The sequence below is a fragment of the Synchiropus splendidus genome, chromosome 5 (genome assembly GCF_027744825.2).
Source record: "Synchiropus splendidus isolate RoL2022-P1 chromosome 5, RoL_Sspl_1.0, whole genome shotgun sequence".
NCBI lineage: Eukaryota > Metazoa > Chordata > Actinopteri > Syngnathiformes > Callionymidae > Synchiropus > Synchiropus splendidus.
The window spans coordinates 16,627,678-16,653,709 of record NC_071338.1 but is presented as its reverse complement, the minus strand read 5'-3'; the positions used below and the strand labels follow the sequence as shown (position 1 = coordinate 16,653,709).

The window sequence follows — 26,032 nt, the reverse complement described above, 5'->3', positions numbered from 1 at the left end:
TAAACGGTAAATATTTTGATGTCCACAACAAGAACGACAACAAACAAACTGAGGGAGGAAGAGTGGTCTCGAAACATAAACAGTGACAGTGCTCCTCAAATCAGCGTCTCATCAGTCTGCCGATTGAACAATAATAAAAATGAACTCAATCCTTTTGCCGACCTCAACGAAATGCCATGTGCAGTGTCGCATGTCTGATTCCCTCGTCTCCCACGTTCGAACAGTTGCGGCTTGTGCGTGTGAACTGGCTGCTCCACCTCCACCCACTGACAGGAGGGTTTACTCTGTGCACAGTCTCAGACGTGTCTCCCCGCACATTTGTGTCATCCAAGCTGTTTTATCATGCACGTTTTGTTGACCAAGACTATGAACATTAGCACAACAAAAATGCTGCGCAAACATGACTGTGCTTCTTCATCGGTGGCAGACTGAAACATCTGTGATGTAGAGGCTCATTCACTGCTGTCAGAACTCCATCATCAGAACTGTTCTCATAGCACTATTTGACAATTCATAGCTTCCCATTTTAAATGTGCTAATTTCATTTAACTTGTATGGACAGTATGTATGTAACAAGTAGTATGTAACATGTAACAAAATTTTAATGTTAAAAAAATAACATTCAATTTCAGAATGTCCATTCCAGTTTTGCTGGTATTTGGTTGGACAGCATGTCACTCTGCTTCATTTGATATGAAAGGAATGTGTAAATATATCCTGATGAAATATCTAAGCTACATTTCACCACCTTTTCCTATGAGATGCTTTTAACATACTTATATTATCTCAGGTAAGCTAACAGCACATAATAAATCCGCTGAGCTGTTTAGATCTTGACTGACAAATGACACTTATGCCTGACCACGGCTCATCCTTTTCATTTGACAGCAAGGGCACTGTCGAGACATGGCTGTCCCTTTAAAAGAGATCACCCTCATGAATGATGAATTATTCAGTCAGAATAATTCTGCAGAGGTTCCAGTGAGGTTGTGCTGGTGTCTTGCCTCCTCTAGCACTAGGACAGCCAGGAAGTTCATGCATAAAAGATGTAAAGCTTGATAGCCTCCATCGGATTCGGCAGCTAAGATTGTGTCACTCCAGACTTTATAGTCCTTGGCTGTCTTCGCTGCATGCAGCTCCAGAACTGGCCTCAGCCTCATGGGTTATTTGCATTGGGCCTTTGCTGTAGTTACCCTGTCATATTTAACCTGGCTCTCCTCATCAGTCAAATGGAGGTCGAGTACAGCCAGCAACAACATGGACACCAAAGACCTCACAGTTGATTATCACCAGTCAGTGAAAATATTTCGTGACAAGTATATAATATCCCAAAAAGCACAAACAAGGCAGTATAGGATGATTCTGACCGGCAAACTTCAAAGGTCAATCCTACCTCTTCTTGGTTGGAAAGCTGTATAACTTATTACTATGATACTGATAATTTGTGACGAGGAAAGGAGAGCATGAGTCACTTTTAATTAATTTTAATTTTTAACGTCCAAAACACCTGCACTCCATCTGGTCTCCTGCGCTCTTGCCAATCATTCAGACAGTGGTCGAACATACTAGGGTTGCACCAAACATTTGGTAGTCAAAGAAAGCAACATTCGGCTTCGGTGGCGAAGAGTCACCAAACAGTGGCATGTGACGCGATGATTTTCGCAATGCAATAGAATGTGATTTTTTTTTTTTTTTTTGTGAATACAAAAATGTGCCAAACAGTAAAAATGAGCTCTACGATGCCACTGATGAAATTCTGGCAACCCACCATTTTTGAAGCTCCATGAAAATCTGGCTACACAGTCCTTCACTTTCAGCAACGACCGCAGCAATTCTGCGGCTCAATGCCCGGTCTGCCGCTGACCGAACAGTGCTGGTTCAACACAGTACAAAATGACAAAAGTATCAGACGTTCCCTCTTTATTTGAGCATTTCTCGAATGACCATGCAGTCAAGTATTATGCGCGGGCAGTTCCAACTGCCATCATGACGCTTCAGGGCAAAGTGTGATCCAAAGTCTGCTTAGAGTGTTGAAGTTTTCCGTTCTTTTAAAGTGTTGGAGAACGAGAATACAATTGCAGTTTGCAATAGGCCTATCTAGAGCTGTCTGTTTACATTATCAGCCTATTATATAATGAGAAATTGTGTTGTGTTTTTTAATTATTAAGTGTGAAACATAAAAAGTCAAAAATATTTAATCATCTCAGTGTTAGCTTTCAAACATGTATGTACAGTAAATATGTTCTCTACTATAGATATGCCCTAACCCTAAGATAAAAATAAATAACAAAAATAAAAACCTTAACCACATTAGATGCTCGGTATGCGCACAAGCATATTAAATTTTCAATTTGCATCTCTAGAATATGTCTTTTGAACAGGCGTTTCCAACTTTTCTGACTTAAGCATGCATTTCAAACGTCTGTGCTATTAGATTAGCCACATGTCGATGACAGTCTTCAACCAACAGACAAAGGCATCATTTCAGACAGACTCAGATATTTAAGTGAGTCCGCAATCTGTAAATAAATGCTATTATAGTACTGTGTTGTGACCCAAGAGACACATGGAGCAATTTGTCTGCTGACTTCACGGACAAGTGCATGCACAACAAATTGCAATGCACCAGTGAACAACAGAATGGGAGCGTCCGGACGCAAAAGTGATCATGGCAAATGGCAGGATTTCCACCAGGATTTTTTGAAAGTGCAAAGCGTGATTGATCCGAAGCTGGGAAAATTAAGTTATTATTTATATAAGTTATGATCAATTCATGTATTATTTATTTATCTTTACTTATTTTTTAATTTATTGTCATGATATTCGTTTTTATATTATGTTATATTATTTATGTATTTATTTGTCTAGTGTTGTTTTATATTTTGTGTGATGCTTTGTGGACGTCTGATGTTTGTTGTGCATTTTTACTATCTTGGGCATTTTTCGTGTCTGGCTGCTGTGACACGTTGACACGTCAAGGTCCAGTTTCAATGTTTCTGTCATCAGTTACAGTGTCAGAATCTTTTGCTTCTACTACCAGTTGCCTGCAGACGAGTGCAGAAGTCATCACTTGGCCTTCTGAGAAGCGGCATGTGACTATTCCCAGAATTTACATCAAATTTCTTCATGCACTTGCACAGCGGGCGACTGGTCTCGCAAGCACTCGCTGATCAGAGCATCCGCCTGGGTCTCCTCAAAAATAAATCCAGAGAACTGTATTTAACGATGCAGTTCTTTTCATACATGAAGATTATTTAGCATGAGAAAGGTGATCGCATTTTGCTCTAGTACACACAATACGTAGTTCGACAGAACTCAGAGAGCACTTTGTCAGTGCACCACAGTCATATGAAGAGTTTAACTTGTTATCGAAACAATGACATCAACCATATCCTGAGACACAATCCGACAGACTAAACCTACAGGAAAGACACCAAGGAAACACAGACACACACAGACACACACTCCCTCATGGCGAGTAGACAACTAGAAAAACAAACCCCATCTGAGATAATTACAGGTTCTAGTCTCCAGTTTGTTTACGGACAGTTACCGGCAGTAATCAAAACATCCAGGAACAACTTTAATAACAATTAAGGAGAACACTATTTAGAAATAGATTTTCACAAACATATTTGACATGAATAAAACTTTTTTTTCAGATTCACAATAATGATGGGTTTCATATTGAACAGCTATAAATGGCTGAGGTTGGTGCTCTAGCCTTTGTTACAAACCTTTAGGCAACGTAAAATTCTCCAGGCGACCCGCCAGACTCACATGTCCCTTTACAGCAGCAGTGCAGTCGCGCCAACACATCAGACAACATCCCTTTGTTGCTCAGAAGTTTGTCTCCACTGTCAATTGGAAACATTTTGGCTATCACCCTTTGATCACATCATTGTATGGTCATGATTGAAATGCATGATGCAACCTTCAGACAGACGAAAAAGTGCACCATTGTTTTTGTTCTTATACTATGTTCACATTATCTTCTGACGTGCCGCAAATATAATGCTTGATTATCTGGGTCAACCGGTCTTCTCTCAGCTTCTTCAGCCTCTCACTGGTTCCAGGCTCCCCTTACTGGCTGAAATGTTGATATGATATGTTGAGATGATGTGACCGAATAAACAAAATTTTACGACAGTTTGCAACTAAACTCATTACCTAGAAGTGGCAAAAAAAATACTCTTCAACTACCAAATACTACCTTGAGAGCAGAGTGCAACTTCAAGGGATGGATGTTTGACAGAAGTCGGATTCTTCGAAATGACTCTAAATAACAAAATGCTGCCAAAATTAGGATTCTGAATCCAGGTTGCAAATATGTTGTGAAGAAGACAAAATTCTTGGTAGAAGTTGCACTCCAGTATGAAGAAGACACCTGTATGCATTCCCAGTAATATTCACGGCTACTCAGACACAGGAGAAAAACAGCAGCTCAATTATAGAAGGGCTCGGCTGAAATTGCAGTGTTTATTCACGGTTTTGTCTCAGATTTAATAGTTGTGCTCGTCCTTTGAAGTTCCAGCTGTGAGATAATTTGGCTGCTTTGAAGTCAACTGATAAGGCATGTAGCTCTAAAATAGCCACATTGTTTCAACACGATAGCGATTAGACGTTCAATCAAATACGCTTCTGATTTCAAACAGCACCGTAAACACTGCCTTCAAATTATTTTGGAGACCCTCTGGTCAGGTTTGGAGAAGCAGCGTGACGAGACAGCAGGTGGTCCAACTCTCCACAGTTAATAAAGCACTTGCTGCTCACAAGACTGTTTTCAGGGGAGAGGTTCAATTTTTCTTTTCATTTCTGTGAAAATGGAGGGTCTTTATGTGTGGAAGTGGCAGTTTGAGGATTTGTGGGTTGAGTGCTGATACGAGGCCTGTCTGGTTGTAGTAAAGGAAAATTCATATATGTGCTCAGAGGTGTTCCAAGAGGGTTTTGACAGCGCCGTAATTCTCGCCAAACACCCCCATTTTATACAGAATATTACTTTTGTCCACATTCAATGTCCAACATTCACCTCAAATATTACCACAACCAAAATGATGAAAATACAAGACAAAGAACCAGAACAAAAAAATAAGACGTTGAAGAATCGTCAGGCTAACGCCGATCAATGAAGCTGCTCAGTCCCATTGCTGCAGTTTGAACTGAGTTATTGAGGAATGTTGCGTCCATGACGAGGGGTGGCACCACAACTTTTTGAGTCCTTTTGTCCACAGTTGAACAGTCAATAACAAAGACGTTCTGAGATAGCTATAGCTTAGACTCATACCGAATAATCAATTTGGTTAGAGGCACAGACTTATTGGAGCGATGGTTCAGCAACGTCACCATCTTGAGTGTTCAAAATGGAGGAAGCACTTCAACAGCTTCAGGAGTTTTTTCGGTCTACTATGTTTGCATTCCTAGAAATATCACAGGGCACAATAACAGAGCATCACACCAACAGAAACTGTCACACCAACGGGCCAGAGCTCAGAGCTGTCTGGCACACAGTCCTTCTCACTCACCGTCTCTCACACCCCCAATTTAATCGATAGGAGAAGGTGGTCAAAGCTCAAATCCAGGTATCTGCAGATCAGCGTCATCGTGAGCCCCAACTTATCTGTGTATTCACCACAGATCTGATGAGATTGTTCACATGCATTTTACAAATCCAATCCAATCCTATCTCTGGGAATTATTTGAAGAACCTCTCTCTCTGTATTTGAGTATATATATTAGGGCGATATGGACCAAAAAAAAAATCCTGAAAAATGTCATTTCAGCAACCATGATAATTATCATGATAAACACATTCTCATTCTATTCCATGTGTTGGACACAATACAGTCTCTCTTGAAACTGTTAGTAGTTAGTAGTTAACCAAGAGATGAGAAATTCAATCTTTCACGTCTCTCTGAGAACCCGCTTGAGTCTGACAGACAGTTTTATTTAGGGCTTAAATTGAGCCGTCTGTCTGCTGTATCTCATGTCTTTTAACAATTTACTTTAACTATGGACCAGTCTTGACACATTTCCTAGATGCTACTGAAGCCTTCTACCTTCTGCAAAGCTTTTTGGTAAATTGGTCTGTTGAGTAAGACAAGCTGATCACACTAAAATGTCAGCCAGCCAATCAGTACACATGTCTGGAGAACAGATTTCACAGTATTCTACATGTGAAGTAATGGATAGCGTTTTTCATACCGTTCCTTATCATGACAGCGTGAACATTAAAATTAATCTGGACTCCAGAGAGCATCATGACTCAAATGTTGATCTCTGCATCTGTCACAGAAATATAACATTTTTCTAAATTGAAACACTCAACTTCACAGAAAGAACAATGACATCTCTGGAGGCCATTTATTTCTTTAAAGCAATCCCACTGAGATGTGCCCAAGCGTATTTAGACTGCAAACACGATGCTTTATTTATCCTCGAGCATGATCCAGAACACATCAGTAAGAGACCTTCTGTCCATGATGAAAATGCTGTCAGGCTCTGATTCAAAAGCTGAAGGGGAAAAACCATAACAAAACAAACAAAAACAAAACAGCAAATCTTAACAAAGTCTGCAGGGGGATTAATTAAGTTCATATCAAAGGCACACTTCATTTTGTTTATGACTATGGCAGGTCTTATTCATTGTGTGTTCCCTTAAAACACCAGACTGAGATGTCCAGCTTTAGGCTCAAGCTCAAGGACAGATTTGCTTTTTTGTTTTGTCAGAGTTTACACATTGACAATGTTTTACAATGCTTTTATTAAACACAAAACTCAGCAGCTGAGCAGTGACCACTTTTTGTGAATGGCAAGGAACCAGGAAGACTAGCCACCAATCTTGGTGTCAGAGTTCTGCCAGAACTCGTCTCCCGCTCGCCTCTATTGACACTAATTCAAACTCAACATTGCCCTCTACTCTCCCAAGAATGTCGTTACACAGAGTCCCAAGGCAATTTGTGCAATCAAACAGATGCAAGTGTCGAGTTCAGTCCAAGATTTGATTGCAAACAGCAGACACAAATAATCTTAAGTAATCAATGACTGAATCAGTCTCAGCCAAACACACAGACAAATTAAAGCACGACTTGTTGCAATTGCTTATGAGATGATCTCTGCTGAAGTGGACGCTGTTGCCACCTGCCAGGTGGAATCAACGTGTATTATATGTCACGACAACATGGGTACAACTGGAGCCACAGAGGTAGCTGTTGACCGACAAGGTAATGTATGAGCATGGAAAGTAAGGTTTACATATCCACTGTAAACGGTAATAGTTTTGACTCTGGACATTAGTGCTGTGTTTAAAAAATTGATTTTCCGATTCTGAATCAATTCGTACATCAATACCATAAAATCGATTCGTAGGTCCAAAGATCGGATTAATTAATTTACGTTTTTACACATATTCTCCGGGTGAAGTCCAACCCCTTTGACGCAGGCGCGCACCCTGGACACCAAAGTCAAAACAACATGCCTCCTCACAGTGGCAACACTAGCAACGTGCCGGGTTTGAAAACGCCTGAAACGCTCAAAGCAACAGTCTGGCACGATTTTGGGTTCAGACGCGACCAAACCAAAAGTGCGCTCGACAAAAGCATAGCAATTAGCATGTTATGCCTAATGGAGGTACTGGAAGTGTTGCAGTATTGCGGAAATATGACCCACCTCACGAATCACGTGACGCGACATCAACCAGAACTCCTTTCCAAGCCATCCACCGGGCCACAACAAATGAAACTCGAGCGAACTTCACCACTAGCGGGTAATTCTGCACGCACTGTCAAAATAACTGAAGCAATTGCGGGCTTCATTTGCAAAGATATGCGCCCGTCTTCCGTCGTTGAAAACGAGGGCTTCAGGCAGCTAATGAAAGTAACAGAGCCACACTATGTTATGGTGTCTCGCAAACGTCAAACAAGTGATACGTGGACATCTTCGCAATCTTACACGAATCTGACAACTCACTATATTGATGAGAAGTGGAACCGCATCTCGTACGTACTACAGACCACATAGAACTGTTCACATACTGCGCAATGACTGTCAGGTTGCTGTGAAGTCAGTAACCAGCACTCTGTTTATATTTTCATTGGCTGAGAATATCTTTTTTTTTCATTTTGATAATAACATAAAAATGCGTTAGTATTAAACAGCAGCATCTTTTGGGTGAATTTTTAATGTCATATTTCTAATGATGCACCAGTCCCATGAGCAGTCACATCTGGCGTTCTGTGTCTGGATCTTTATTATCATTTACTATGAATCCTTCATTCATTTCCTGTTGAATGTCAATATGATACTAGTATTAATACGTTGCGTAACATGTCATGTGATTATGGCAACAGCTCAGAAAATGGTTTAAATACTAACCTGAATCGAGATCGGATCGAATCGAATCGAATCGAATTGAATCGTGATAATCGATTCTAAGTCATGAGAATCGGAATCGAATCGATTCTTGAAATTAGAATCGATACCCAGCCCGACTGGACATACAGTAGCAAGTCAGCATAGATAGTATAGTAATAGGGATGTAAGTAAATATTGCAAGGCTTGATCGCAATAACCTGTCACTATTTTATGTTTATTATGCTACAGTATATTAATAATAATTGTAGCGGGCTACCAACAGAAGTAATTAATAACACCATGAACACCATATTTCAAATTACTTTTTTCTTTTTTTTCACCCGGAACAAACATGGCGCTACTACTACAGATTTCTAATTTTCAGATTTAAATTTAGCCTGGGCGATCTATGCATATGGTGATAAATACTGTGTAAGAATGTGATACTGCCTACTGTACTGCTTACGTATAGTAGATAGTGTTCCCTTGTTAATCGGTTACATCCATGCACGATAGTTGAAGCACCATAATGGAGGGAAGTAGAAGCAACATTTGTCACACACAACGCTGCTGGAGCATGTCAAAAGGCCCATATATAGCACATGAACTCTCCAACAGACGAGTGGTCCAAGCCTGGATGACTGAGGAAAGTGGTTGGCACTTGATATGGTTTGACAAATGCTTTTTCATTCATTCTATTTTCTTCTAGTTGTTCCTGCCAGGTCACGAGGTGTATTAGTCCAACCCTACTCCATGGATCCTTGGTTCATGATGGCACTGACGCACACATGACTGTCACTCTTGATACTTCACAGAGTCAACAAGGCTGCTTTGACAGGTATTTAATGCAATGATGCACTGCGTTCACACCTTTTCCATCAGGTGCAGTATTATTTCGCTAATTGAACAACTGGAGCATGGAAGCCAGCTCTCAAGCCCCATGTCAATCACAGACACATACAGTCCCGTCACCAGTTCATTGCTGTGATGATGAAAGAATCAATGATAATCACTTCATCTGTCAGTTGGCAAACAGGCCCATCAGTGTGTCAGAGGCAAACATTGTAATTGGATATTTAATGTTGACCCAGCATAATGAAGGATGCGCCTGTTGATGATCGCTGTTTTTGTCAACATGTCGTGACTCGCAATGTCATCGCAACCATCCGTCGCACAGGACTCCACCTTTTAAGGTATACTATTAAGGAGTACCTTGGAATTCAATCAAACACCCAATACATTTATTTCGGAGGATTGTTTCCCTTCGTGACTAAAAACAAAGATGGGGACAGTTCCAACTCTTGTCCAGGTTAAACCCTCACTCCCCTGGCGTACTCCCAAGGAGAAGATAAAGTAAACAAAATGTGAATGTGGTACTATATTGTTATGATAGGGACAATCGTTTGCTCTTAAGGTTAAAGTATTCTGTTAAATAAATAAACAGCACTAAGCAGTTAAGAAAAGGAAAAGGAAAGATGGGATGAAGTTCAGCTCATTAAGCTGGGCTAGTCACCTCCAGCAGACTGCCGTGTAGAGTTGTGACACGTCTGTGCAGTTTCCAGCAGCGCTTCATAGATAGGGCGCCTGTCGTTAAATAAAAATTCTGCCACAGCATTTTGAACAAACATTGATTTTTAATCCTGAAACAAATACTCAGGAAAATGGAACTCAAAAACTGTACATGGTACTTTTTTTTTCTTTCTACTGTTCACCCCGAAAAAGGGCAGAAATTACATTATAAAAATGTATCTATTTTATTAAATTTTTTTGTGTGGCGTGCACCCTTTCTTTTTTTTTGTCTTGCAGTATTGAAAACTTGAAAATAAAATACTACAAAAAAAAATATGTATCTATTATTATAAGTATTTACCAGAGTTGCACTGCCGGTAAAATGAGTTGCAGGAGGTTATACTTCACCACTCCACCACAACAGACCAGCAGTTCTACATGAGCTTGCCTGTACATTATGAAGGCAAAAACTTTCGTTCTTTACAACTGCACGCTCTTCCTTCTCATACATCTCCTCTGTCATTAGTCTGTTTTAAGTTGAGGAATTGATTAATAAATAAAATTGAATCCAGTGATAAAACAAGATTTTACTTTTAGGCAAAAATTCAACTTTCCATTTTCACTAAGGTCTTTTCCATTTTTTTCTTTCCTGTGTCTACTCTTGAACAATCCACCGTCTTCTTGAATCTCTTGCTTTTGACAGAAGTGGCACAATCTTTTTGCAGCACAGACAGAAACTTGAGCTGAGCAACAGTTTTCAAACCACATATCACTAACATCTCACAGCTACTCAGTTAATATTAATGCTCTTGCCTTCAGTTAAAAAAAACAAACAGTACAATGACAACACAGACATCTTTCACACTGAGATAATTATATCACACCAAAAGGCATTTAAATAGTTTTGAGGCTAGTTTATATCTTTACATTTTGTATCGTAATGTTGTCAGAAAGCTGAGCGAATGCTCCTCATTGAATCAATTGGAGTTTGCCACAGCACTCTTACATTAGGAGCCAGCCCCTGCCAAAAATAAAAAATCTCTAATTTGCTGATAGTTGGACTGTCATGGGAAAGCTCACTTTATTTTACTTATTATCATCTCACTGCACTGAAAAGCTCTCATTAAAGCTACCGACGACCTCTTCAGCGTAGACAGCTCCGTATCCTCATCGCTCTTGACCACACCGCAGCCTTCAACACCAGCGTACACAGAGCATCCCCTCACCTTGAATCTTTCCATTCAATCCCTGGTACTTCCCTTTAGGTTCAAAATCATACCAATAGATGAATTACTCTACTTCCTCCACTGCTCCTGGAACCCACACCGTCCCTCCCTCGTCCATCATGCACTGCTCTAGGAGCACATCCATCCTGTCACCCAGTGCATGCTCCTAGACAACCGGGCCAAGTCTTTCAACAGCAATAAACCTTGAGTAATGGTCATTATTAAAATCCTTTCCACTCAACTTGGATATCATACTTTCATTTCAACATTAATCAACTGCCTCTTGCTGGGATCAATTCTTCGCAGCCCTCCCACCCCCTCTGGAAACCCTCATTAAAGGATTCAGAAGTGACTATTTTTAATACCATACATCACACCCTACAGACTTCCAAGTCAACCGCGGTACATTTAAAGCTCTACAACCTGTCTCCTGATCCACACCTGCCCCTGTGAGCTCATCTTTTATTTTCTCCAAGCTCCCAGTCCAATTTAAAATCGTCCTCGTGTCTTACAAAGCTCTGCACAACCAGGCTCCTCCCTGCATCGCCGGCCTGTTTCACCAGCACAATCCACCCTGCTGCCTTCACTCCTCCGGCACCAATTTTCTGGACCCATCACAAAGGACCTAGCACAGAACCTGGGGTTATACAGCCCGCGCCACTGCTGCCTCCCCCACTGACTGGAACTCTCTCACACTAAACGTTTGGAACTGCACCAAGAAACTTTCATCATTTTAAATCTTTTTTTTTTTTTGTTTGTTTTAGATGGAGCTCCATGGATCAGTTAGTAGGATAAACACTCATGCTGAAGCTAATTAATTTAGACACACAATGGTGCGAGTGTGAAACTGGAGGGGACCCAAGCAAGCATAAGGAGAACATACGGACCCAAGTGCACCTGGGGATGGAGCCAGTGCAACATGAGATCTAACAGATTTTAAACTTGTATGAGAATCTTTTCATGTGGATTTTATTTTAGTTGAAACGCATGATGATGCTCATCTATCGTTCTCCTTCTTAAACGCCAAGTGCAACACAAGAGGGGGAGAATGCCTTCACCCCCCTCCTCGAGCATCAGCTTGGGACAAATGAAATGTAGGATAATTAACTTAGGAGAGGCAGCTCCCGGGAGTGTTCCTCTCAGCATCCCCACTAATATTACAGCGCAATAAGGTGTGGTGCTTCATGAAAGAGAGCATTTGCGAAGACAGCGGCAAGACAAAAGAAGCTTTTCAACTTCAGCAGCGCGAGGAGAATCAATCTTTACCTCTGAAAAGGAAGGCTTTGCTGCCGTTGTGGAGACCAGCCACCTGAGTAATTCCATATGTGGCGTTTGCTTGATCAAGTTCATTGATGATATCGAGCTGGAAATCTGGATCGGACCCGGAAACTGGTGGACAGGGATAGAAGGAGACAGCACGTGAGCATTTGCACTCTATTTAGACTATCCAATACATTTCATAGGGCAAAGTAAAGTCACCCGCACTGACATACAAACAAAGTCAACTTCGTGTAAATGAGAGTCGATATTTAAATGTCGGTTTAAAGCGAGTGGCGTCCTGGTCGGTGAGAAACTCCGCGGGCAGCAGGTGACGCTGGGATGAGAGGATGCTCGCAGCGGAAAAAGAAAAAAAAACATGACACCTGCAACAGGAAAGCGAGACTTTATCCTACCTTGTTTGGCAAAAAGGAAGAATGAAAACAAAGTCACGAATATATCCATTTGGGTGTCAGTGTGAGTTGCAGTTTGGGAGAGACTCCGGTGGATAAGCTCCGCCGTATCCGCGTAACTCTGCTCCGTTTGCAGCGCTCTCCCCGCGCAAGGATGGTGGAGGAGCAGTGGAGCGGTCCACTGCGCGACACCGGAGGGGCTCCGCCTCACAAAGTCACATTGAAGCATCACACCAACACTCCGTCGATGAGTCACCGACGTCAGAAAATTGATTCCAAATGTAAATATAGAGAAACTGCATGGCAAATATTGAAATAAAACACCATGGAAACACGACAGATGTTGTCTGTACAATCAGGACCCCCCTACTCCCGTCTCTATTAAGAGCCCAGAAACTTGGAGAGGAAAAGATCTCCAACGACACTAAGGAACAAAATAACTGTTCATATAATAACTGACACGGAAACCTCATATAGTAAATACATGTTAATGAACGGCGAATGAAAGCGAATATTATCTCAATAAATAAACCTCTTCAGCGCTAGAAACAAAATACAAACCTAACAGTTATCCACTCAAACAATCATACAAACTAAATAATGCAGGTGTAAAACAGCAATCACACGACCGTGAGCTGCTTTGAAAAACAAAAATAACACACCCTCGCTACTATAATGTAATACAGTATATTGACGTTGGGTCGTTTGCATCCCAGGCTTACACCAAAGGCAAGGAAATATAACATCTAACAATGCCTCAACTGCAATTTAAAGTCCCTCAAACGGCTGTCATGGAAAACGTTTTTACTCCAATGACGTTTACGGTCAACTTGAAACACTGAAGCCTGCTTTTGTCAGTACTGCCCAACGAGGAGGGGTGAGGATGGGTTGACACGAGAGTGTAGTTGCCATTAAATCTACGACGGCTTTGTGAGCCTGTATCAAAAGGGGAAGCTCACAGAACAAGAGAGAACATCCATCAACCATTGGCTTGGTGTAATACAGTATTCCCTGGCAAACGGGGTATTAAAAAAAAAAAAAAAAAAAAAAACAGCTCTCTCAGGAGAATGACAAACATTCAAAGATCAGTGTGGAATTAAATATTGCTACCATATTATGCAGTCAATAGGGAAGGACATCAGCGCATAAATGACATGTTTATTTAAAAATGTGTCACAGGAGAAAAAGACAATAAATAACTGAGAAGACAGATGTGTGGGAGTAAATAAGATTGTTGCAGGGGCTGCACTCCAGAACCCAACAAAAGGGGGAAATTCCAATATGTAGGTTTAGTGTTTTAAGCCTGGACCAGATTTTTTCAGCTAGCGAGCCTGACTGATAATGATCCACCTACCACTAAAATGCTAAACACATATTTATTTATAATTATATTTAATATTCTTTATTATCCTTGTTCGTTTTCTTTCTTTACCTGCAGCAATTTAAGAAAATCTTTTACTGAACTTGCTGTAGCTGAGATACAAACTGCTGAAAAACACAGAAAACGCCATAAAATGTAATGAAACCTATGCTATGTCGAATACATAAAAACAGGAGGAATATGACTTTGCATTTCTTCAGATAACAGATTGTTTCTTTCAAAACAGGAGGTTGGATGGTTGCAATTGCAACACCAAGAATCCATATTACACAATGCCAATCTGTTCACTGGTAGCGGTGCAGTGTACACCATGTAAAATTGAATGAGCCTAGGTAACATCACTTCTGAACTAGCTCTGAAAATGTGGTCCGGCATCGAGACTGACTAATGATGAAAATAAACAGTCATTATGCCATTAATATATTAATATTTGGACTCATCACATCAGACAATTACAGGTGTTTTATTGTAAGGCACTCCATGCTCCCATATATATCCACGCCACCGCTGTGACGGGGCGGTGGAGGTGGAGCTGCGGAACCACCCAAAAAGTTGCCAAGATCTCACACAATGCAAAACGCTGCATTGAGCACTTTAACTAAAACGCCTATAATTTCATTGGTCTGATTTGTCGATGCTCAATATCTTGATGGCATGGGTTGACTAGGCTGCAGAGACCTTCATACACAACCACCTCTCAATTTAGGGGATGGAACAATTTCATTATTGAACTCAAAATGCACACACAAACAAACACGTGAAGACTATGCACAGCAATCACTCATAGATGCAAACTGAACAAGGTGACTTGCTGACCGCGAATATGGTGCAAGGTACAATACAATGTTACATGTACAGTGCTGGCAACAAAACTCAAATTACACATCTTCATCATCATTGCTCTTAATTTAGTGTTTGGAACGTCGGAACAGTGAGTGACAAACAGAAGAATGTTGCGTAGTGTATGTAAGGTAAATGAGAGTATAAAAAAAAAAAGTTGTCTTTTTTGGTAGTTCTCTCACAGGCATGTCTCAAAGGCAAGAAAGAGCCAGCGACCAGCACAAATCCCATTCTGCATTTCCATTGAAGCTTTTTTAAAATCAAATATATAATTGTCAGTGTTAGCTGGATCTACATTTTGGTGCATATTTATATGAAAGTGTGGAAGACACAGTTCAGCCTTTACCTCCTTTCACCAGTTAGCCTTGGCCAACTCTGACCTAAACAGCTTTTCCAAATGGACATGAATGGTTCAGAATCTGGCCATAGCAATTTGGAAATGATCCACAAAAGCTGCATAAATACATCCTTGGGCCGTACTACGCAGGGCACCATGCTGCAGAATTAGATATTAAGCAGTACCAAGATGCACAGTTGGCCTGTCGAAGCAAACAGTGGGAAACAGTGGCATGATTAAGCCATCCACACATAATTCAGTCTTGACTCAGTCTTCTCCATTCTGCCTTGACTATGGAATAATTCAGATGTTCTGATAAGATCCTCAACTTAAACCTTTTCTTGCATAATGCCCGTTCTCCTGTGCTCATTTCCAGATTCCCTTTGTCCTCGTACCTGCTGTTCCCCTCAGAGAATCACAGCGATTTATAAGCTCCTCCAGTCCCGCCTCCACTGGGGCTCGCCCTTATTGAGAACCATTAATCATATAATTTTCCTGCCTCTCTCTCTCTAATGTGTGTGCATTGTCACGTTATCAGCCTCCAAACGGTCAAGAAAGGTCTCTTTTCATGGTGACTGTGGCCCTTGAAACAAGGACTACAGCCGGCTGTAGCAGGGAAAAGTGTGATCTGCATCACAGAAGGCATAATGTCTGCTTTGGAATTCACTTCGGCACCCTACCACATTCGAATTAAGGTGTAAACAAAATCATTATTTGCAAGCGAGTGAATGAGAATGGGTGGCGAGGGTGATACATGATCTAAACATGCAGGTAGACAGGTGATAAGTAAAAAAGGTGGATAAAGTAGAATTGAGAAAAGAAATGGCAAAGACCTTTTATATGCATTAGAATGTGAATAGTTTAACTGACGATATTATTCAGCGTATTTCCATAGACAGTTTGTGAAATAACTCATCTAGCAACAGGGAAATTACTTTGTTGTCTGCCTTGGTTGCCATTTGCCTTTGTTATTTGAATGTGATGCATTTATTTTCTCTCTGTCCATTTAGGTATGTTGTCATGTTGAGTTCTAAAAGGAGCAACAATTGTTGCATTCTCACAATTTTCTAACCAGGATATGACTTATTTTCATTCTGGACTCATCCAGGCACCCAGTGCATGAGCGTGAACATTGCATTGAGTGCTTTAATGTCAATAAAATTCCTATAATGTAACAGGACAAAAAGTCAGGAGTCCCAGGTTCGGATCTGTGAAGAAAAAACACATCAGGTAATTACTCATAATACCTCTTGGTGAGAGGCCACACCTCCCGACTGCCTGCCACAAGAGCGAAAATAAAAATTAACTAAACAACATCATCAAAAGCAAAGAATAAAAATGTACATGACGGACAAAAATCAATGAGGAATGCTTCTCTCAACAGCTTTCTGCGCAGAGTGAAGTCTGGCGCTCTCTGCCTGCTGCCCCCTTGACCTGACCTTGACAGAATTTTGACAGTGAAAAGAAACAATGACGTAAATCCCAGAATAAAATTAATACAGTAACATTACCGTACCGGCAGTATCGACACCAAATCATATGTTTCAATCATGAAAACCACGTTGTCTTGCCTGAAAACAAATGTCCAACAACAAAGAGTAAAAATGGTTACAACACAACAGCAAAGATGTAGAAGTGCAGTCTATCATGTGCTCTTCCTGTTGTGCTATGAAGGATATTAAGAAAAAAGAAAAAGAAACAATCAAAATGCTCTGATTTCAATCCTTGGAGAGTTGACTCAATAGTAGTAAAAGTCATTTTACCATAAAAAACAAAGCGAGGGCCAAGTGTAGCCAAGATTTTTGGTGAGACATTTTTACTCTGCCCTGGTGGAAAGAAGAAAGATTTTCTTCTTTTTTTAATAGTTTAAAGTGCTGCTGAAGGTGAAAGGGCTATAAGCAGTGTTGTTCCAGTCAGCTGTGCCTGACTTTTCCAGGTTGTATGTAGTATTAATAGGGCATACGGCACAGATGGGAAAACTGAGAGGGTTAAGAGGTCACCAGCATGAAGCTGGAGGTGAGAAAGCCCTCCTAATCTTGCGAAAGGGAATTGAATGAAAATGTGTATTCCACTGCATTTAACAAAAAAAAACAGAAATACTTAAAAACCATTTACTTTCAGAGGTTGAATGTTTCATAAAAAACAATTTGTGCGCACCATCATCCATGTTTTGTCATGCAGCATCTGCAGCAGACAAAATGCTGACATATTTTTACTGTCAGACAGGTTTTTGCAGGACAGTGTTTGCGATGAAATTGCTCGCACGAACTGTGTCTGGAAAGCTATTATTAACCTGCTTGTAACAAAAGCATTGAGGCTACATCCATGACGGGCAGAGAATTGTCCCAGCAAGCATGGTTGGATTACTCTAATAAATATAGCTGCACTCATCCCAAGTCTGACCCATTTTCTGTCAATTTTCTGTGCACTGGCGTGAACAGTACACAGGAGGTGTGTGTGAGTGGAGTTGTACCAGTCGGCAGATAAGGCTGGTCAATTCAGTACAGACGCCCGCTGTTCAATTATTAACATTTACTCAAGGAATGTAATTGTCGTTTCATAGATTATTCATGAGGGAACTATGTATTCAAATAATGAACTATCAACTCATTAATTTACATTTTTATCAAATATTTTCAAAGCACCCCAAACACTCTCAGCGAGCCTGTAGGGGGCTGATCCTAAGAATAAGGAGTGAAAGCATAATGGACATTTAACAATTTTCATCAACTGAAGTGGCACATGCAGATGGTCCTCTGAGAGCATATAATTTATTCAACTCACCTCTTGCTATATAAGGGCGACCTCCTTAATGAAAATATCTAATGAGTCAGTCATAAGGTGGAAGCTCAATGCATTTATTCATGTCGACCCTAACACGGAAATGTATTCTGATGTGTGAATAAACGTGACTTAATTGACCTTGGAGGTGGCACAGTCACTCTCACCCAGCTGTATGGGGGAGACACTGATGAATACACATTCTGATTTTTAAGCAAAGAAAGCAAAGATCCATTCTTGATCACCCATTTCTGCATATCAATCCCTGAAGTACACTCCAGCATTAGAAAGCGGCCCAATCTCGGTCGAATAGACATGTCTGTAAATGGTGTGTGGTGTCACGCTAAAGCAACAATGCGTAACATTTCGACATAAATAGATAATTTTCATATTTCCTGAGATGACAGGTTTCATTTTGAACAGTCCAAAATCCGGGAGTCAGAGTCTCCAGCTTTCTGTTAAACGCTCCCTTGGACTATGTAACGTTCTCAGGGTGAGCCGTCTTCTGTGAGTGGCATCCCTGCCCCAGGTCCACCCCCACCTCAACACTTTTCGACAGAAGGGAAGAGCGACCTTGGCAGCGAGCTGAGATCCTTTGTTCACATCATGGCAGAAGAATGGAATGACAAAGCAAGATCCCGGACAAGTGTAGGAGATGCATTGACAGCTTGGCAATAACAGATATATATATATATATATATATATATATATATATATATATACACACACACAAAATCACAATCTAACTATTAGGACGTTTGTAAATGCAAATGAACCAATGAATAAAACAAATCACTGAGCTACTGTCCAACTGACCCTGATTTTGATTTATAATATGTGAGTCCATTTTGAACATATTCTGTTCAGACACAAATGAACAAAAAAGACACCCTGAAACATAAGACAGAATACATTCTCATTGCCTAGGCCAATCACAGAGCTTCTGGGATGCTGCAGGTAATCCGCAGCACCACCAACATTTCATCATCCGCCACTGAACATTTCTGTTCAAAACTTTTCCAAGTTATTTCGATAACCTACAGACAGTGGCAAACTCTTAACCTCGCAGGAGAGAGCATTGCTACTGCAGATTCCAGTCTAAACACAGAATAAAACTGAGCATCATACAAAGCAAAGATATCTCTTCAACATTCCAAACATAGGTGACCTTAATGGTGTCGAACACTCAACATAACATTCACAGACCAAGCTCCAATTTTAGGCAAATGAAGAGCATTTGTTGTATTTTGACAACTTGGCCTTGGCATAACGAGCAATAGTTGAATTCCCTGTTAGAGTGGAAGATTAATGGACAGTTCAACAAGATACTCTCAGGGGCCAGAGAGCTGCTATGATACTAAATGACCTCGGATGGGAAAATGAACCTATATGCTGGTTTGTTTAAGAGGGCAGTAGTGAGATAAATAGCCTTTTAGCTTGTTTGTATTGTTTGTTTGGAATGGATCTTAATTTTAAAAACATTCTTTGCAAGTAAAAGAAACCATGACCACAGTTTCACAGGTGGCTTTGCTTGTTGTAGGCAAGACAGACTCTATAATAGGTTTGTGCAGGCGTACTGTCGTCTCTAAAGAGCTGCGTTTGTACAAAGAACAGATGATTTCTATGACAGAATATTACCTTTTTTTCCCTCGCTGCAGCACCACAAAACTAATTGGGGATTTTGCAGACCCATTCATTCTGGCAGCAAGTTTTCAAAAAGACTGGATTCAGATGAGTGATTACAAATAGGGAAATAATTTGTGAAGCTCCAATGGCGAAGTCAGCAGTCATAATTCTGCACATTTAAATACCACATGTCAGTCTGCTCTTTGAAATGGTTCACAACTCTAGTCACCAGAAGACCACAATGGAAAAGTTGCATGCTAGCAATGTATATTGCTGACCATCAGATGCGTTATACAAGGGCATCGGATGTTTCCCTTTCAGCACCATGATGGCTTGCATGCGCAATTTGAATGGCACTGTCCATCCTCTACTGTCCGTCAGACAGATCAGGAACCAGTGCAGTATTGAGGCGAGTGATGAAAAGGGGACCTTCTTTCAAATGCAATGTTTAGTTATGTTGTCTAGCCAGATGGAGGCTAAAGTTATGGGCAGTTACTGTCTTTGCAAAGGTACCGCCAGAAACACACGTTGGGTATTTACACAATGATGAAGCCGACATCATCGCCGAAGGTTCCCACTCTGGACTCCAGTTGCAAAAGTTGTTAAACTTCAACCAGTGCCCACAAACCCTGTGCAGTGTTTGCCACTCAGCTATGGTGAATTGTTTCCGTTCTATCTCCTTGAAATAGAAGTGCTGGTCCTTATACGACTGGCTCCACAAATATCATGCTTGTCAACTAGACAACACTGCTCAGAAAGTAAGCAATAATAGAGTACAGATTTTTTTTCTGACCAGTTATCCATAATTTCTCAGACACTTCCTTTCACACTCACTGCATCTTGCAGCGAGCACCCATTTCAGTGAAGGCAGGATCTCTATTGTAGCAAGCAAACACTGTCGAGTCAAGAGCGAGAGGGAATTGCAATAAATTCAGTCACAGTGCCCATTTGCATTATGCATTGACAACTTTTCATAATGTCACCACAAAGCTAACAAGATGCATCTCCAACCCTGTGGTGTTTCAGGGCAGAGATACAAGTTTTTGTAACACTAATCACAGTAAGAACGTGGTCACTGCCGTATTATGGGGTCCCAGGCATAATAAATTCTGACCATCTCATGGAAGCTGTGTTCACAAATGTGCGACAATTCAGAATCAATCTCCCACACAGGAGCACTAGCAGGGAACGCAAATGTCAAATTAAACAGGACATTCTTCTGCTGCCTGCTGTTCCCGCTGCAGAAGACCTGCCTTTAAAGTGCAGTTCATGCTGAGATAAAGTTAGAATATTCAAAAAAGTTCTAAAAAATTGCTTTTTAAATTAAAAAAAAAGTTCATGTCAAATGCATATGTTGGCAGTCGATGCCATTTTGTACTTGTAACTGTAAGAAAAAACATTAAAAGTAGAAAATAAAAATCATGCTTCATTCAAATGCCCTTCATCACTCTTAAACTCTTATTTTGATCTGCTGAAGAAATCTGTGAAAAATGGCTGTGTATTTCAGCTGAAGAACAGGAAGTCAGTTAATTCTGCACTCACCTGCTGTTGAACTGATTAGAAAGGTATTTTCTGAAAATATGGTTTTCCACATTTTCAGTGTGACCTACAATGTCAGAGAGATTAAATGTCCCCTTACATGCAAAACAACGAGTAATTTACTCATGAACTGACATCACAAAAGCCTGCGAATGTGACCCACAGTGGATCAGGAAGGACTTCAAGGACTTCAGTGCTTCAGCAGGCGGTGTTTGCAGTCAGTTGAAAACAAACCCAGAGTCACAGGGACAACACATCTGCCATTTCTGTCAGTCTTGCAAGGCAAACTGGATCACTTTGAGTGGGGTGGTTGTTTTGTTAAAGTAACCAGATATAACTTATCAATAATATATAAATGCTATTTGGACGCCGAGCTACTCATCTGAACGTCAGATTTGATACTGAAGAAGACAAAAAAATGCACAATAGGGCCTCATTAAGAAGCCACTTAATTCTAATAAGCGCTAATAAAATCCAATATCTATGAAGTCAGTGCCAAGATAAGGAGCTTGCTCCATAAAAACATTGGCAGGAGGATACTGATTCCAGCATGAGACAAATCTCCTGTGGGTGCCACTGCACTGTGGTTTCCTGCAGTCCAATAAACATGGCAAGGTTTTAGCATTTAAGCAGTAAGTTAAGTTTAAGTTTATTTTATTTTATTTTATTTTATTTTATTTTATTTTTTACTGTAATTGCTGCACGTGAAAACCATACATTTACATTAAATGTTTTGCAGTCAAAAATATGAAACAATTGAGCACAAAAAAAGAGCTTTTTGCCTTCCATTTGCAATGTATAAAGAAAAGAAAAAAGAAAAAAAGAGGCCATTGTTGTTGTATACAATACTGTGTATATTGCTGAAAGCCCAAACTTATTAAAGTGAAGGGATTCAATTCTAGAGAGCGGAGAGGACTTCACAAAGATAACCTGATGGTTAACTGAAGTCATGCTGACTAATACTTTTTATACTTATCATTATAGCACAACACGATTCTTAAAACTTGAATTACCCAGAATGATACAAACTGCTGACTCATATAATGAAGAGGCAATGCTCCTCTTTGACCCCGTTATTGGCACCATAAATATTGTGATGATTATATTTGCGTGTGACAACAACAATGACTGAACGAATACACTTTTAAAATCCAACCACAGGAAAAGTGAACTGTGATCAATTCCACAACTTTTATGGCTACATCAGTTGTGAAAAAAGCCTTGCAGAAGCTTGAATTGAACTGAGGAAAAATAATTAGTAGAATTAAAAAAAAACTAAAACCTGTATATTTCTCATTAAAATCAAATCAAAAGATGACTTTTCTTTGTGTTTCTAGTGTTTCTTTTTCATCATGATAATGATGTGATGGTAATTTAGGTGAAGTAATTAAGCAGTGACTACATCAGGAAAAATATTGATTTGTGCTGGGAAACGTATCATTAGCTTGGCCAAAACAAATCTGAAATGGTGCGATGGACAGCGTTTATTGTCCTCTGCTCCCTGGATCTATTTTGCCGTCTGAACGTCAGAGTGAACATGGAGAACCTTGCAAGTGTTTTGTCTTCTGCTTCTTCACATCTACCTCGACAACATTGCACCGTCGCGCTGCTGCGCCGCCGCTCTCCAGTCTCTGTGGAGCTAATAGCATTAAATCATCCCAATTCAAAATATTATGATGTGAATATTAATAAACTCAAATTATAATCACAGCTTGATTATGCATATAAGATTTGACGTGATGGCAAGAATAAGCCATGAAATGTTTTATTTATACACAAGCAATTATGTGGCAGGAGCACGTCTTTACCTTCAGAGACTTGAGATGCAAACAGCTTTACCCACAGCCTCCACAAGTTAATTAGAAAAAGATCATTACAATAACAATATTGTTTTGTGAATGTAATTGCTTTGTCGGCTGTTTAAGTGGCGCTGTTTAACCTGCAGGTCACAACAATGATCAAGTGACTTGAGTGGCACGAGAGCTGCCTTGCTTTTAAGAGGAAGGTTGCTTCTTTATATATTGTACATAGTTTTCGTAGTTGACTTGTCCCTGATACAGTGGCTGATTTACAAGTATATTTCTGGACCAAACAGAAAGAGCAACAAAAACGGAACATGCACTAATCGTGGTATCAAAATATGACTGCGTAAGTGCACTGTTCAATATGGTTTAGGCAGAGAGAGACAGGGCGCATGGGTTTAGTTGTTTCACATCGACATCAGATAATCTTCATAAAAACAATAAGAATCCCAAGAAAAACAATAACAGCCAAAAATAAGTGAGAGAAATGATGAATAAAACAGGGAAAATAATAAGACAAAAGAGTCGTGGTTCTGCATGAACAGCAGATTTGACTAGTCTTGTCTACAACTGCAGCCAAAAACAATTGCGTCCATGTCAGTCAGGCATTGTTCAGCCGCTCTGTGATCATGTCCCTTGTTTCACACAAGAAATCAAATTACCAGTTTCAATTATGTGCATACCATGCAGCCTCATGGACGCATAATACAGGCTTCATGTGCCTTATGTTGCACAAAATGTTTCCATCTGAATGTGTGAAATTCAAATGTCATGTAAACACAATCACTGTAGAAATCAATATTGTCATAGGCGGGATTATAATAGGAATATCTTTTCAGTCCTCGTCCCTGATTCTGGACATAATGTTGCAGTGGGTAGGACGTTTAAAATACACTCACACAAAATTATAAGAAAAAAACAATCCATAAAACAGCCCAATTCAATCACCAATTGCTAAGGCAGAAAAACAAAATGGAACCAAACAAATAAATAGTTTCCTGGAATCCAATAAGGAAGGAAAGAAGTCACTCAATGACCAACGAATGACCAAGAAGCAAGTCCACATGGGAGAAACACTGTCTCACTGTCAGTGTTTCCTGCCACACTCTCCTTGAAGGCCTGAATTAGCCACAGCTCAGCCGCCGTGCAGGGTTGGGACGAGCCACATGGTTCCAAAAGCTGAACAGAGTCTGCACTCCTCTACATCGGACCAGGGCTGGATGAAGGGTTGGCTTCCAAGCATTTTGTATCGCCTTTAAAAAAACAGCCAGCTCACCTGTGCGGATCAAGTGTGAGATAGACAAACCATGACAAATATCAAGTAAAACTCCAATACTGAGCAACATCTATGACAACAACAACAATAGACAAATGGACAAAAAAAACAATTCTACACAGCCATGCAAACAAAGAAATAAAACAGCAGTCTCACCAGTGAAGTCCCACCAGAAATCTTCAACAAGTGGTTCAATGCTCAAAGACACCTGAGGCAGGACCTACTAGTGAAATAAACAATTACTTTTGTCACTTGCACATGCGGTGTGGCGTCCCACTCCTCCAGAGGATGAGGCATTCAAGGACAAATTGGAAATTTCAGTTCTTAAATAACTTAATACTTCAGTTCTTAAATAACTAACAAAAAACCCAAACATGCAAGTAGGGTCACATGCACTTCCATACAACATTTCTAAGTATGCAACATCCAACAATGGTCGTTCTTTAAACTACATCATATAACTACTTTCCCTGAAATACTAAACTAAAACCTGGGTTACATGAGCATTTGCTCTTGTTTCTGTCAAAGTTTTACGACCAAGAAACAAGCTTTTAAAAAAATCAACAAGCTTGATAACATGGTGTCTACACCCACAAATGACTCCTTTGCTCTGACCTTTAAACAATCCTTCCATGTGCTATGAATCCTGTTTAACAGACAGCAAGAAACACAATAACTCGAAAAATATCTGCAACATCTTTAGCCATCATTCCGCTAATTAAAGCACAACAGGTCAATTTCAAACAATGAAGCGTCTTAATTGGATTTTTATCTCCTTGGATTGTTTGTCTTCGGCAGCTCTTTCATGTACTGGTAGGAGACTTGTCAGCTTTCTAGTTTTCATGCCTGTCGTACGATTCCCCTTATCAGAAAAGGAGCATGTTATGTATTAGTGGCTCATGCAGCACAACAGTAAGTTACGTTGATATACCAAAGATAGCGTCACAGCAAATGAAGCCCAAGATGAGCAGTCTATGTATCATGTACAGTATTTTGTCAACTCATGTCAAGACACTTGACACTTGACCATTTTTTGGCCACTGCTTGGAATGTTTGGGTTGGTGTAACGCATATCCTGAGAACTTAATTCACGGCACAGATATTTATCCAGACACATTGTTCAGGAATGATTCATACTCGCGTGTTTTCACTTAATTATTTATGCAGACATGGTGTTGCGACTGCTCATTATTTTTATGCCGAAAGCAGGAAAAGCTGTTTAAGACATGGCAAATCACATTCATTTCATATGGATTTTCATGTTACACCCGAGGATTGTGTTAATTATGAACACTTCAGTTCAAACCTTTCGGATAATTAGATGGATTTTAGATTTCAGAATATTATGTGAAAAAAAATAATCACATGGAATGGATGAAATACTGGTGGAGCTACAAAAATATAGCCTTTCTGCCTTTTATAAATAACGGCAACGTTGTGATAGTCAACGCAACCTAAAAACAATGTGGCAATTGTGTGTAAAAAATGCTATATTGTTCAACTGCAGTGGTACCTCGGTTTTCGAACGTCCCGGACTTCGAACAAATCAGAGTTGACAAAAATTTAGAGATTTTTTTGCTTTGGATTTCAAACGAAAATCCAGAACTCGAACGGCCCCGATAAAAGCCGGAAAGAACATAATGTGTGCGGACCGATCAGCTGACCCACAACGCGCTTTGTTATTGTGTATAACGCA

General features: G+C 40.2%; 1 protein-coding gene across 2 annotated transcripts in view; it reads right to left on the bottom strand.

The window, feature by feature from the left end:
• LOC128758749 (protein kinase C-binding protein NELL1-like) overlaps window positions 1-12,895 on the bottom strand; it is a 172,131-nt gene extending 159,236 nt beyond the window's left edge. For both annotated transcript variants that reach the window (XM_053865039.1, XM_053865041.1), the window contains exons 1-2: window positions 12,758-12,895; window positions 12,351-12,473 (exon numbers count right to left, since the gene is read on the bottom strand). In XM_053865039.1, the coding sequence (XP_053721014.1) occupies window positions 12,351-12,473; window positions 12,758-12,806 (172 nt within the window). In that variant the 5' untranslated portion in view covers window positions 12,807-12,895. The remainder of the gene's footprint in view (window positions 1-12,350; window positions 12,474-12,757) is intronic.
• Window positions 12,896-26,032: the final 13,137 nt, after the last annotated feature.